This window comes from Synchiropus splendidus, chromosome 1, assembly GCF_027744825.2.
Source record: "Synchiropus splendidus isolate RoL2022-P1 chromosome 1, RoL_Sspl_1.0, whole genome shotgun sequence".
Classification (NCBI taxonomy): domain Eukaryota; kingdom Metazoa; phylum Chordata; class Actinopteri; order Syngnathiformes; family Callionymidae; genus Synchiropus; species Synchiropus splendidus.
The window spans coordinates 68,672,667-68,684,932 of NC_071334.1; the positions used below are offsets into that span (position 1 = coordinate 68,672,667).

The 12,266-nt window shown below is 45.8% G+C and overlaps 1 protein-coding gene across 1 annotated transcript; it reads left to right on the plus strand.

Moving 5' to 3' along the window:
- Positions 1-480: 480 nt before the first annotated feature.
- tbca (tubulin cofactor a) lies at positions 481-11,466 on the plus strand. Its single transcript, XM_053854215.1, has 4 exons — positions 481-648; positions 5,518-5,623; positions 9,819-9,905; positions 11,224-11,466. Exons 1-4 carry the CDS (start codon positions 596-598, stop codon positions 11,302-11,304), a joined length of 327 nt encoding a protein of 108 aa, XP_053710190.1. The 5' UTR covers positions 481-595; the 3' UTR covers positions 11,305-11,466.
- The last annotated feature ends 800 nt before the right edge of the window (positions 11,467-12,266 follow it).

Consider the following 12,266-nt stretch of genomic DNA (forward strand, 5'->3'; position numbering starts at 1 on the left):
TACTCTTCTTTGTCTTTCAGGCGTTTCCATCCGTGTGCAGGGACCATTTCCACTTGCACCTTCCCTTTCACTCTGGTCATAACTGGTTATTCTACTGATGATGAGGTTCGGGTCTCTTTGCTCGGACTGCTGCCTCTGTGACCCGTCCTTGGCTCAGCAGCTGAAGCGGCTGAATCATGAAGTACTTTCAGATATGTTGTTTTATCTAAATCAAGTGTGTGACTACTTTCACATTCACCTATGTCATATACATCAATACTTAAAGTGATTCAGACTTCATCCACACCGGAAGTAGACAAAGCAGCAGGTTTGGTTGATAGTTCTGCTGATAAACGATGATAAAGGATAAAATAAGGTCACGTTGCGCACAATGATAGGCGACAATTTGAGTTCTCAGAGTAATATGAGAACGCAAATTCATTTCGTCACAAAGAGCCACTTTTCTCCGGTTTCAATGTTCCCGTTATTTTCATCTCCAGGCCGATCCGCTGCTCGGCATCGACGATTCTGGGAGCGACTACCCGCCCTGACTTCCACCTGCCTCAGTAGCCGATAGCTCAGCGGATTCCGAGCGTTTAAATCATCCACCTTCTCCATGGCAGATCCAAGAATACGCCAAATTAAGATTAAAACTGGTGTCGTTAAAAGGTAAGTGCGACTTTAGGACGTGACCGTGAGAAAACATGTTCACCACGCTTGAGACTGTAATGTGCTAGTTAGCTTAGCCGAGCTGACGGACTGGCTCAGGCTGCGCACCGGAGAGGTGACATATTTTCCAGGCGTGTGTCTGACACCAGTCCGAGGCTTCCGCGAGGCCTACACGGAAGAAAAAAACTGAGGTGTTCCTCACTGTTGCGGGATCCAGAGCAGATTTACTGAGTATTAACGCATGAGTGGCAGTCGGCACTTGACTGTATAATTTTGTTTTTATGCTGCGTTATTACTTGTGTTGCGTTCAGCGCTTTCACTCATCTGCTCCTCATCCACGCCGGCTAGTTAGCTGCTGCACTTTCACCCTGTAGGGAACCGTTTCATCGTTCTGTCCGTTATACTTTGTATTAATCGTCCACATAGTGAGTTTCTTGAGAATGTATATGACACGAAACACTGATGATCTTAAAGCCGTGTTTGCTAGGTTCGACTGGTATTTAGAGTGTACAGTTAATGGCACAAACCTCTTTAAGTGGTCGCACATTCATGGTTCAGAAGCATACCGGAGGGAAATGAACGCACCATCAGACAGTGGTCGGAGATTGAACTCAAACTGGAGCAGGAAGACCAAACTAGCTAGTGCCCTGCTGACAATAAGGAAATGCAGTTGGAACCGTTTCTCTAAATACTGTCAACACTTCTGTTGGGTTTAAGTGACTGTTGACGTTGATGTTATCGTTCCACTCTGATGGGTTTCAGGCGTGGGCATGGTTATGTGTTTGTATTTTACTTGGATAACTTTGTAATATCATAAACACCTCTCTTAGTGAGACATTTGATTGGTCGACACAGCATGGAAGAGCGCTGTTATTGGTGGGATTTTCCCTTAAGAATGCAGGAACTAGAGTTTCATGTTGGTTCAGTTTCAAAATTAGCCGATGGGGAATTTCCTGTCTGAAATGAAGGTGGACTTGAAGACCTGGGGGTGACTTGTTATGGCCTCAGAAAAGAGTTTTTTGATCGCCCTAACACAAGAACTGAGTTGCCAGGCTTGTGAGTTTTGAGATGTGACCTATGTCAGGTGTGACTTCTCCAACGCATCTTCTCTATTAATAGAGTTGGCATTTACAGCGAGCTATATTTGTTTGCAGCGGAATAGAAAATGTGTGATATATTTAGGTGCGGTGAGATAATGAGCTCGGCATGGAAGAGTGTGCGATGATCTGTGTATCTCTCTGTTCGATCAGCCGCACCTCTAATTCCCTCCTGTCGATGCTGTTTCTGTAATGTACTATCGATTGTGTTGCGCGGAGGGTCAGATTACTAACGGACTCCCCCGAGCTGGTGATGATGGAGGCTGGAGTTCCCAGTGAGGGGATGTCAATGTGAAGAAAAACAATAGCTGCTGCTTGGAAAAAGACTAATCGGAGAGTCTTGTGTTCAACGTCTGATGTCTACATGGTGTCTGTCACAGCCTTGGACCTTCAGACCTGGTCTTGGTTGATACCTGGATGGTATGCTGGAGACTCGCACTTGAATTGCTCTAAATCCAGTGTCAAAACTATAAGATGAAACTGCATTAAACATTTTGGGTAACTGCTCAATGACGTTTTGTGTTGACATTGATCTCTTCATCATCAATATGATGTTGCTATTGTGATAGGGCATGTCATGTAAAACTTTTATTTAAAGATTAAGCACACCATGGGTTATGACAAGACAACTCAGGGTTTCTGCTAAATGTAAACTTCATGGCGCACCGCCACGGCATCAGTGAGAGCCTGCTTGCCTTCAGAATAATGACCAGAAAAATTGTCTCTTTTGTAAAATGAAGTCTCAGATGATCGTATTAAAACAAAGTGGAAACATTGAAACAAACGCATCACAGAGGTGGACATAAATGTGACGGTCTTTGCAGAAAAATCCCAAAAGAAACATAATCATTGAAGTCCATTGCTCGTAGTAGTGCATTAGGTCCGGACATATGAAGAGATGGACCACCTGAGGACGACTTGGATTGGAGACAGACTTACTTCTCATGAGTAAAAACTAGCATTTTCACCAACTACGACTACTGTCAAGTTTTTGCTTTTTTTTGTGGGGGGCGGGACAGTTTTTTTTTTAATCCTGCAGGAAACCTTGGACAAGAACCATTGCTTGTTGATAATATTAAATTAATAATAATGATGTCAAGAAAAACATAGCGATTGTTTACCTTCTTGACAAGAGATTTAAGCATGACAAAGGTTGAGTATAATCTTCATTTCCTCTCACCTGATGTCCTGATAATGCTGCTGCCGTTTTAAAGCCTAGTTTACAATGGTTTGCATTTTCCCTTCCCTTCTCCCAACCTTTTCCATCAGTTTCCTAGCACTCAGTGGGCTAAATGAAGGTGTTCAGTCCACTGTACATGTACACTGTACATGACATCTGACTGCCTAAACGTAATTTCCAATTTTCTAAAGTAAAGCTTTCTGTTAACTGTGTTTCCTGGGTAGCACAGCTAATCTACACTGCTCATCTTTACAGCTGTAGCAGTAGATATTTGAGGTTAAATGTACATACCGTCTCCCGATAATGTCACCTTTCCTGTCCCTCACCCCTCCTCCTCCTCCTCCTCGCACCCCTTCTCTTCCTCCATCTTTAAATGTATCGAGGAATCCTGGCTGCGCTTAGCTCCGCCTGTTCCGACTAGCTTTCGCACATTCCAGTCAGTGCCTTCCTGCCCTAGCGAGGCGGATGCCCTTAATAAAATGACAACAGTAATTTGCCTTTGTCATTCGGGGCGCCGCGCCGACTACCCAGCGGCTCAAAAATACAGTGGTGGAGCAGGCGGCCGAATGTGCGCCTGTGTCGTCTGGCTCTAATTCCTTTTTTTTCTATTTTCCAGAGAGCTGCCTTTTCCATTAAGCCTGAGGTGGCAGGTCTATTTAAAAGCAGGCACGACCCCACCCCTCATTCACCGCGCTCCAAGTCTGGGAGAAATAAGAAATTAACATCGGGACGGGGAGGAATGGACATTTTGTTATTAGACTGTCCTTCAGTTTTATTCAAATGACTCCCGGCTTTCTCGACTCCGTCTGTGCCCCCCTTTTTGTTCCTGTAAACCAGGTGACATCGCTCATTCCGCGCCAGAGCGAGAGGCGGCCGGCGCGCCTGCATATGCTGCTGCTTAAAAGCGCCTCAGAACAATGAGCGGTAATTGATGTAAAATATGACGGAGTGCCGTTGACTCGGCGAGGAGCGCCCGAACACGGAGGGACGGCTCCCCGCTCTGATTAATGAAGGATCGCTCACTTACGCGCACGCAGCTGATTTTATGAAAAATGAAATTTGTGTTGTCACGCCGACGAGCCGGAGCCGCCGGAAAAAGACTGTTAGCCGGGAATCATCATCAGTGGCCATATTTTCAAACTCCATTATGCCAATCAAGCCGGAATCTGTTTAGCAGATTTACCGTCATTTACCGCGTAATTGATAAATAATCCAAATTTATCAACCTGCTCAGGCCCATTTTCACTAACAATCAAGGAAAAGAGGACCATTTACCACCTGACTTGGTCCGAATTAGGGTCTAAATTGATGATCAATTAATCTCTAAATGGAACGAGTGTGTGTCTGCCGCTGTGTTAAAGGTAAAAAGTGACCTGAAACAAGAAGGCTGTTTCTTCTTGTCAGTGTTTCATGAAGAAACTAAGTACGTCTACTGACAATAAATTGCCATCATTGATCACATCCGAATTGATCCGGTCGCTATTGATTTGGAGTTGATCACAACATCTACAATGAGAGTACTGCACATCGGGCCGAATCCTGTTTCGTTTTCGTGTAGTGTATGAGCGTAACAGTAAGTGTTGTGGTCTTTTGTTCGACATCACTTTTGTTTCAGTATTTCCATGAACCTTGATGTCACCGTTTTGCTGTTTCCGTGTTTTCTTTTTACAGTCACGCCTTCTCTTAACCATAGAAGTGCTTCTTGCGGTGCCCCAGCGAACGTGCACACTATCCTTTTGGGCAGAAGCAGCGCTGCCGCCCACTGTCGTCACTTTCCGTCTCCCTGTATGATCTCCAACACAGTGTGATTATCACTCTTCTGGATCTGATTCCATCTAATTCGCTCTCTTGTTTTGCTCGTGCTACGAAACTAAAACTGCCCTACAGTAGTCTCCACGATTAGGGTCTGTTATCTTTTTCTAACTTTTTTTACTCCAAGCAGTGATGGAAATATGCCCTCAAATGTTGCTCATATTGAAGTTACAGGTGTCCGCCATCTGCTTGCCTACATCGGGCTCCATATTTGCGGCTTCGGTGGTCGAAGTGCTGCGATGTTGCCTGTCGCTGTTAGTGCCACAGTGCTCTCTAGCTACATGCAATAGCAAGTGACTTTCCAGACAGTGTTCATGTCCATCGAAGTGCACTGTAAGAGCCCCACGTATTAATTACGTGAGCTACAAACATAGAGCATATTCGCCTCAGGTTCTTCCTCACAGGTGATTCAAGCGAGACCGGACCTCACTTTCATGTGTTAAAACACTTATTTCCTCTTGATCACGGTCTGACTTGAGGAGGGATCTGATCTTGCTCTTGGGGTTTTCCAGCAGCCCTGCAGCAGTAAGCAGGACTGATGTGTCGGCTGCTTGTTGTCGAGGTGTGTATCTTTCCGTCTCACGGGAGATGATCTCGCCGCGTCCCCCTGTAGTCAGTGAAATGCTGACGAGAATGAGGATTGATGGCCTCGTCTGTAAGCGATGACCACGGCAGCCCGCCTTTCTCTTGCCTGGACCCATATCTGTCTGGGAGAGGAGTTCAGGTTTGATGGCACAGCACCCACTTCTCCGCTCTGAGCCATGTCTTCCTGCTCCGCAGGCTGGCGAAGGAGGAGACCATGTACATATCCGAGGCCAAGCAGCTGGAGGAGAAGGTGGAGCAGCTCAAGGCAGAGGGAGGAGACGAATATCTCATCAAGAAACAGGTATGTTGATCCACCGCTGTGTTTGTTCCTCACCCATGTTCAGGCAGATTTGGCCTCATAGAGTAGTGGTCCAGCACTGTATGAAATACGTTCTTCATTTGCACCGTTACCCAAAAGTCTGTATAGTGAATCAGAATCAAATTTATTGCCATGGTCAGTGGGGAGCCCACCAACTAGGAAAGTGTTTTGGAATAAAGTGCTGACAATAAAAAAATAAATAGAATAACAACAAGGCTGTTCACGAATTCAACAGTCTGACAGCCGAGGGGAAGAAGCTGTTCCTGTGACAGGAGTGTGGTCAGTTGGACCTCAGAAATCTATGTCGTTTCTCTGAAGTTGTTTAAAACTTTTGTGACTGCAGCCCTTCCATCAAATAACGTTTTAGCACCACGGTTGCAGGAGTCTGCCTCAGTCCCCAGACACATCTGAGTCAGAGTGATGTAATGGCCATGCCATGCCATGCTCGTGGAGACCTGGTGAACAATTTGCATGTCTCATTGAACCCTTGCTGAAAAGAAATTTGGCTATATTCGACCTCCGAAATTCGAAGTTCTGACCATAGACCTGCTTCTGTTGCCCTCTGTGGAAATTCACTACCATAAGTCCGCAGTGCTGTTCACTTGTGGTGCTGAGATGATCAAAGCACAGCAAGGGCCTGACACAAGTGTCGCACCTGATAACTTGAGGGTAGAAAATATCTTGCTGCCGTCGTCAACCACAGCGATATCCAGGAAGGTTCGCCTCACTCTCATGCCGTCACCCATTAAAATATAACATTCGGGATCGTTGGATTTTGTTGCATGAACACATTTGAATCACAATAAGATGATGACATTGTAGCATGCCTTGATGTTTACTATAAAACTTTTATTTAAAAGGGATTACTGTAGATGTAAAATTGTTTCACATCTTTTTGTGTCGTGATTCTGTAGGATTTTAATATTTTTCAAAGCCCTTGAATGGCTGGTGACACGTGGGGTCTGGTTCTGAAGCTAGGTCTAGAAGCGCCTTGATATTCTAGGTTTGTCTGTCGTGGACTTTATCGCGCCCTGACGATCAAACCCCCGGACTTGACTTGACTTCCTCTCTGGTCCGGTCCTGGAAGTGGGTTGTTTCTCCACAAGTCCAGACTCCTCCGCTTCATGTAATGAGGTCAGTCCACATTGATAATGAGGAATTAGCTTTTTGTGAGCAGAATCATTAATGATTTACGTAACTCGCCCGATGCTGATGTAATTACAGCATGTTACTACAGAGCGGTCTGACACATGCTGGTGATTTAGTGCACTGTTCAGTTCAGTTCACTGGCCTGCTTCCTCTCCCACTCCCCTCCTCCCCTCTTGATTCGAGCCTTCCGTCATTCACTGGACCTCTTAGCTGTAACATTATGACCACCAGGGTTGTGTTGTGCCGGGCCCTACTGCCAACATTAGTACCAAAAGAAAGTGACAGATGAGCGGATTCACCTCTCTTGCTGAGGACCATGATCTCAGACTTATCCTCGTCTTGGTGCTTCATATCGGGCAATGATCCGTTCAGTGATGAAGCCACTGACATCTTCTTGCCGTCACTGAAAAGGTCAAGGTCATGTGCTTGAAATTTCACATGAGATCAGCGTGTTTTATATCATCAAGCTTTGGAACATGTCAGTGTTGAGCTTTCTCCTTCTTCAAGTATAAGAATGTTGATTTGTTCCTCCACGCATGAAACAGAGTTAACAAGAAGATTTTCTTCTGTAATATTTTCTGCAGTAAATCTTGAAATACAAAGTAGGGCTGATGGTTTTGGTAGTTGACTGGTGACCACCATGGTTTAGCTAGTGTTTTGAAACAGGTCGTCCAAAGCGCCAGCCCATGAGGATCAGTGATGGTTTTCTAACCTTTCACACCTTTGTAAACATTCATTCATTCATTCAAACAAGATCTACACATCAAGGCTTGCCGCTCGATTGAATAAGTAGAACCACTTGAAGTTTGATCCCCGTTAAACTATTTTGTTCGCATTAGCCAAGCGTTGTTTGCTCTGCAGCGAACTGCGGCCGGGAGCAGTGCAGTTTTCAAAGGTGAGCAGGAGAAGTGGGCTTCTTACCAAAAAAGTGCCAACATAATCCTCAAATAAAAATTAGTTTTGTAAACGATTGTTTAAAGTTTGGAACTTATCTGCGTTTCAGTGTTAAATATGGCTTAAAATGTGGTTCAAAGGAATGTGTCCTTTGATATGTCCTTTGTGAAATGGTCCCATTCTCTCAACGTTTAGGGTCACGGTGGCCCCGGAGCCTCAAGAACTTCTCCTCTTACTGCGTATTGTGCTATGAGAACGATGACAACCCAACCAATAAACCTGTTCTCGATTTATTTGATCATCTTATTCTAGTCGTTTATGTCGTGGATCCCGCAGCCCTGAGCAAAAGCAATATTTACATTGTGACAGAGTTCTTTCATGTATGTCATCTTTCCTCCACATTTTTGGAAGCGAGCTGGTGAGTCTCCGCTTGAGCTCATGTTTGAGGCCGACATTAAAATTCAGTGTGTGTTGTGTTTGTTCATCTCCCGGGCTGAGCGACGGCTTGGCTGGAGTTAAACGGGGAGATTGGGAGGCCAGATGGATTATGGTTGGAGATGATAGGTCTGAGCCGGGATGGATTAGAGGTTTTTATTTTAATGGAATCAATACGCTGTAAGTGTCATCTTTATCCAGCGCTGATGGGATCATTCCACCGCAGTGGGAGGGCACCGTGACTTTTCTCCTGCGCGTCGCCCATCGGCCTCTCTCTTGAGCTCCAGAAAGCTCTGTGTCATGTGGAACCGTCAACATGTCTCTGCATCTGCCACGAGCGAGTGTGTCCGACAACTTTTCTCTGCTCTTCAGGGGGCTAGCTGGGGCGACGCCTCCTCATCCGTAGCTGTGAAACTTCAGGCGCCGTGGCACATCTTTATGCCTGATCACAGCATCCTCGGCTCAGGGCTCTCATCTGCTTCCAGGTTTCTGCTCCCTGTCTTATCGATGAAAACATTAGTCATGCCATGAGCCAGCTCCTAACACACATGGCTGTTAGTGGCGCCTCTTTGATGCGTCTCCTGACGCTCCCGGCTTATTTTGCCTTGATGCAACAGGGATTCAAAGAACAGCTCTGAGCTGAGAGTGAGCTGAGACGAGCCTCACTTCTGGATTTTTTTTTAATCTGTCAGAAAGCCCACCAATGAAGCAAAAAAGTTTCATTATGTCAGTAGAGGTTCTGCCTCGCCACTGATGGAGAAGCTTGGACTCAAGCCAGAGATTTTGCAAGGTTGCACATGATAAAACAAAGAGGAAACATCACGACTGGTGGAAAACACCACGATGAGACCACCATGATGGTAGTTTTTTTTAAGGGAAGAATCCTGAAATAAGCATCACCGTAGCATGACAGGAACATGTTCGCTGCTCCCGGAACTAAAGTTTGCCTCCTAGACTTGGAGGGAATGAAGCTGGTGAGGACGGCAGCAGAGATTTACGTGTCATAATTAAAAACCAAACGATTCCATTGCCGTCAATTCAATAAATCTCCTAATGTTCTCCTTCACTTCCTTGTTTCTTACTCAGCTCGCGTCTTGTTTGGCTACATTCTGTTCCACGTCCAATGTTCTTAACAGTTTCAGAGGCGATTATTGGAATTCACCCTTCACACATCACAGACATGAGAATTCTCCTAGACAATCATTTAAGAGTTACAAGTTTTGTTAATGTCTTTAAAGAATATTCTCACCACTTATTTTGAGGGTTATTCGCTAGTGTTTCAAGGTTTGTGTCAGTGCCATCATTATTAGCAGGAAGTGCTAACAGTGTGAGCCGATACAAGGAGGAATCGAAAGGCTCAGTCAAAAAGGTTTTGGAAAACAATTGAATTCATGGGGGGACAAAGTCAAGGCGGCCATCTTAACATGAGTTTGTTTGTTTGCTTGATGTTGAGCATGAATTCATGTATAGTTGTTGATGAATAAGACTGTAAATACTTATTGCTGGTGCCACTGCAGATTTATAAGTGCCTTTAAAACGCCCCTTCAAATGACCCTGACAGCCAAAGGACATCCTTCCCACGGGCCGGGTTGCAGTATTTACGAACCTGTCATGAGCAATGCTCGCCAACCAGACTTGTCTCCGCTTCCTGAAAGTTGTTTGGATCTTCAAGCTTCCTCTTACGTTTTTTTTTTTTCAGATCGAGGTTTTACGAGAATCCCAAATGATGATCCCGGACTGCCGCCGCCGACTCACTGGCGCTCACGCAGAGCTACTCCAGTTGCTAGTAAGTAAAGCGCCGTCTATTTGTTCTGACTGTGGTCTACTAGACTTTGGCCGGGAATGTAGTGGTAGTAGCTGCGGTGACTGATTCCAGAAGGGTGCAGAGTATCTTGTGTCTGCAGCCCCATTACCTCAACCGGCGTCTCTTGACCAGTGAAACACAACTCGCGTGACTTGCTCTGTGGAAGACCATGGCGTAGCGACCGTCCAGCAAATCCTTTTTTGAACAACATTCAGCAAGTGTTTAACAGTGGAAGGGAAATGGTGCGTACTCAATGCGTTGCCCTGGATCCCACAAACTGCCTGTGGAGGTCATCACATCTGGTTACAGAGTACAGATGGACCAGTCTTGAGGGTCAGACTCTCAGTCGACAGGTTTTCTGTTCTCCATGAGCTTCTCATTGCTCTTGTTACTGACTGACTGCTCTGAAGGGTATTTTTGGTAGAGTGTTTGCCATTCCTCATATCTCAGGAAACGTTACAGTCTCATATCCCTGTGAGGTGACCATCATAGACCTGTAGATGTGGTTTGACACTGAGCTCCTTAGGATAAAAAAACAGCTGTAATCCAAAGATGTCTGTTGGGACAAGTGGTGAGGTCAGTATGAACATGTGTGTTGGAAGAAACTGTTGCACTGACCGACTCACCGGCATCACCACCATGGGTTGAGGGAGCTGAGAGGGCTGGTCCTCCTCACCACATCCTCTCACCGACATGTGTGTCACTTTGTTTGTGTTGCTGTCCAACCATAATAAACAGCACAAATCACGCTTATGAATTTTTTTTCTGCTGCCTCCATCTGTGTGTCTCATGCTCACAATTGAAGGTGTGCGTGTGAACGCATGTGTGTGTGTGTGTGTGTGTGTCTCAGGGTCGTCTCAATTAATGCACGGCAACATTCAGGCAGCTGGCACGGTGACTCACACCAGCGCTTCATGGTGGAGGAAGCTAACCTGGAATTAGCAACATCACTCAACCTGGTGTATTGACAGCGTGTGAACTCACACACACACACACACACACACACACACACACACCTCTCCACTGCTAAACACTCTCGGCCAGTCTGCAGGTTTGATTTTAGATTTAAGAAACTTAGAATACGCCACAATTCATTTTGTTTTTTACACCCTAAATTCTCAGACTAAAATGAATGTGCTCTGTGCCAATTTTTTGCGATTAACAAGGTTAAAAGTGTATTCTATTGACAGCCCAAGTACGCAGCTGAAGGTCTGTCCTTTGGTAGGCCGTTGTTACTGTCGGGCGTGCGACCTGATGTCAGACTTGAGTTGCTGAGACGCATGTCTGTGTGTGTTCCCAGGAAACGGAAGAGGACGTGGCTGATACGGAGGAGTACAAAGAAGCTAGGAAAGTTTTGGACTCTGTGAAGCTGGAAGGCTGAATCCTCCCTCCTCTCTGGGAGACCTGCTCGCTGTTCATTCCGATCGTCACAGCCTTGTTGCGGTGTCATGTCTGTCCCTCTTGCACTGTACTGATCACCATTTGTTTTTTTTAAATCAAGTGAAACCGTTTTTCTCAACTCAATAAATACAGAGTCACGATTCTTCTGCCGTCACCATTCACTCGTCAAGAAGTTAGGATTATTTTTGCCGGATAATATCGATGAAAATAAACCTCGTACCTCTGCGCTTGTTCATGCTTTATGGCCACCACCCAATGAACAAGCATTTCTCTGTCAGGAGTGTAGACCTCGACTTGAGCCTCGTCATCCAGGAGGTGCTCGGATTAGAACCTCTGCTCCGCCAACAGTTGGGGTGTTGACATGTGAGGAGGCCCCGGGGCACACCCAGGACACTCTGGAGCGAGGAAAGTCTGGACCTCCTGGCTTCAACTGCTGCCCCAACAACCCGACCGATCGATATTGCAAACATGACGTCCATGACAGCGTCTTCATCCGTGTTGCTACAGAAGCATTTGTCGAGTAAAACTCCGCTCCAGATCCACTCTGACTCCAGCCTGCGTCCACCAATGTTGTTGTTACCTGCTGATGCGCAGTGCTAGTTTTACCATGGCTAAATATGAATTGATCTGAGGGCATCACTCAGCAGCAGCAGTGCAGAACAGGGACTCTTCTGGTTCTTAACTTACTAGCCTTCATGTGGTCCAAACTTTGGGCCTCACCATGAACATATTGGCCCTAAAGACCATGTTACGAAGCGAAACATGACACCATTAATTCTTCAAATCGATGGGCAATAGTTTTTCAGGGGGTTGAACCCATGAGCCGTCTTCTTTTTAGGCTTTTTTGAGACCCTTGCTAGGCTCTCAAACCGAGGCTTGAGCCCTGCGGAACACTGTTTGCATTGGTAGAGATGGGGACCTATGAAGGAGGAGCCCACCGGT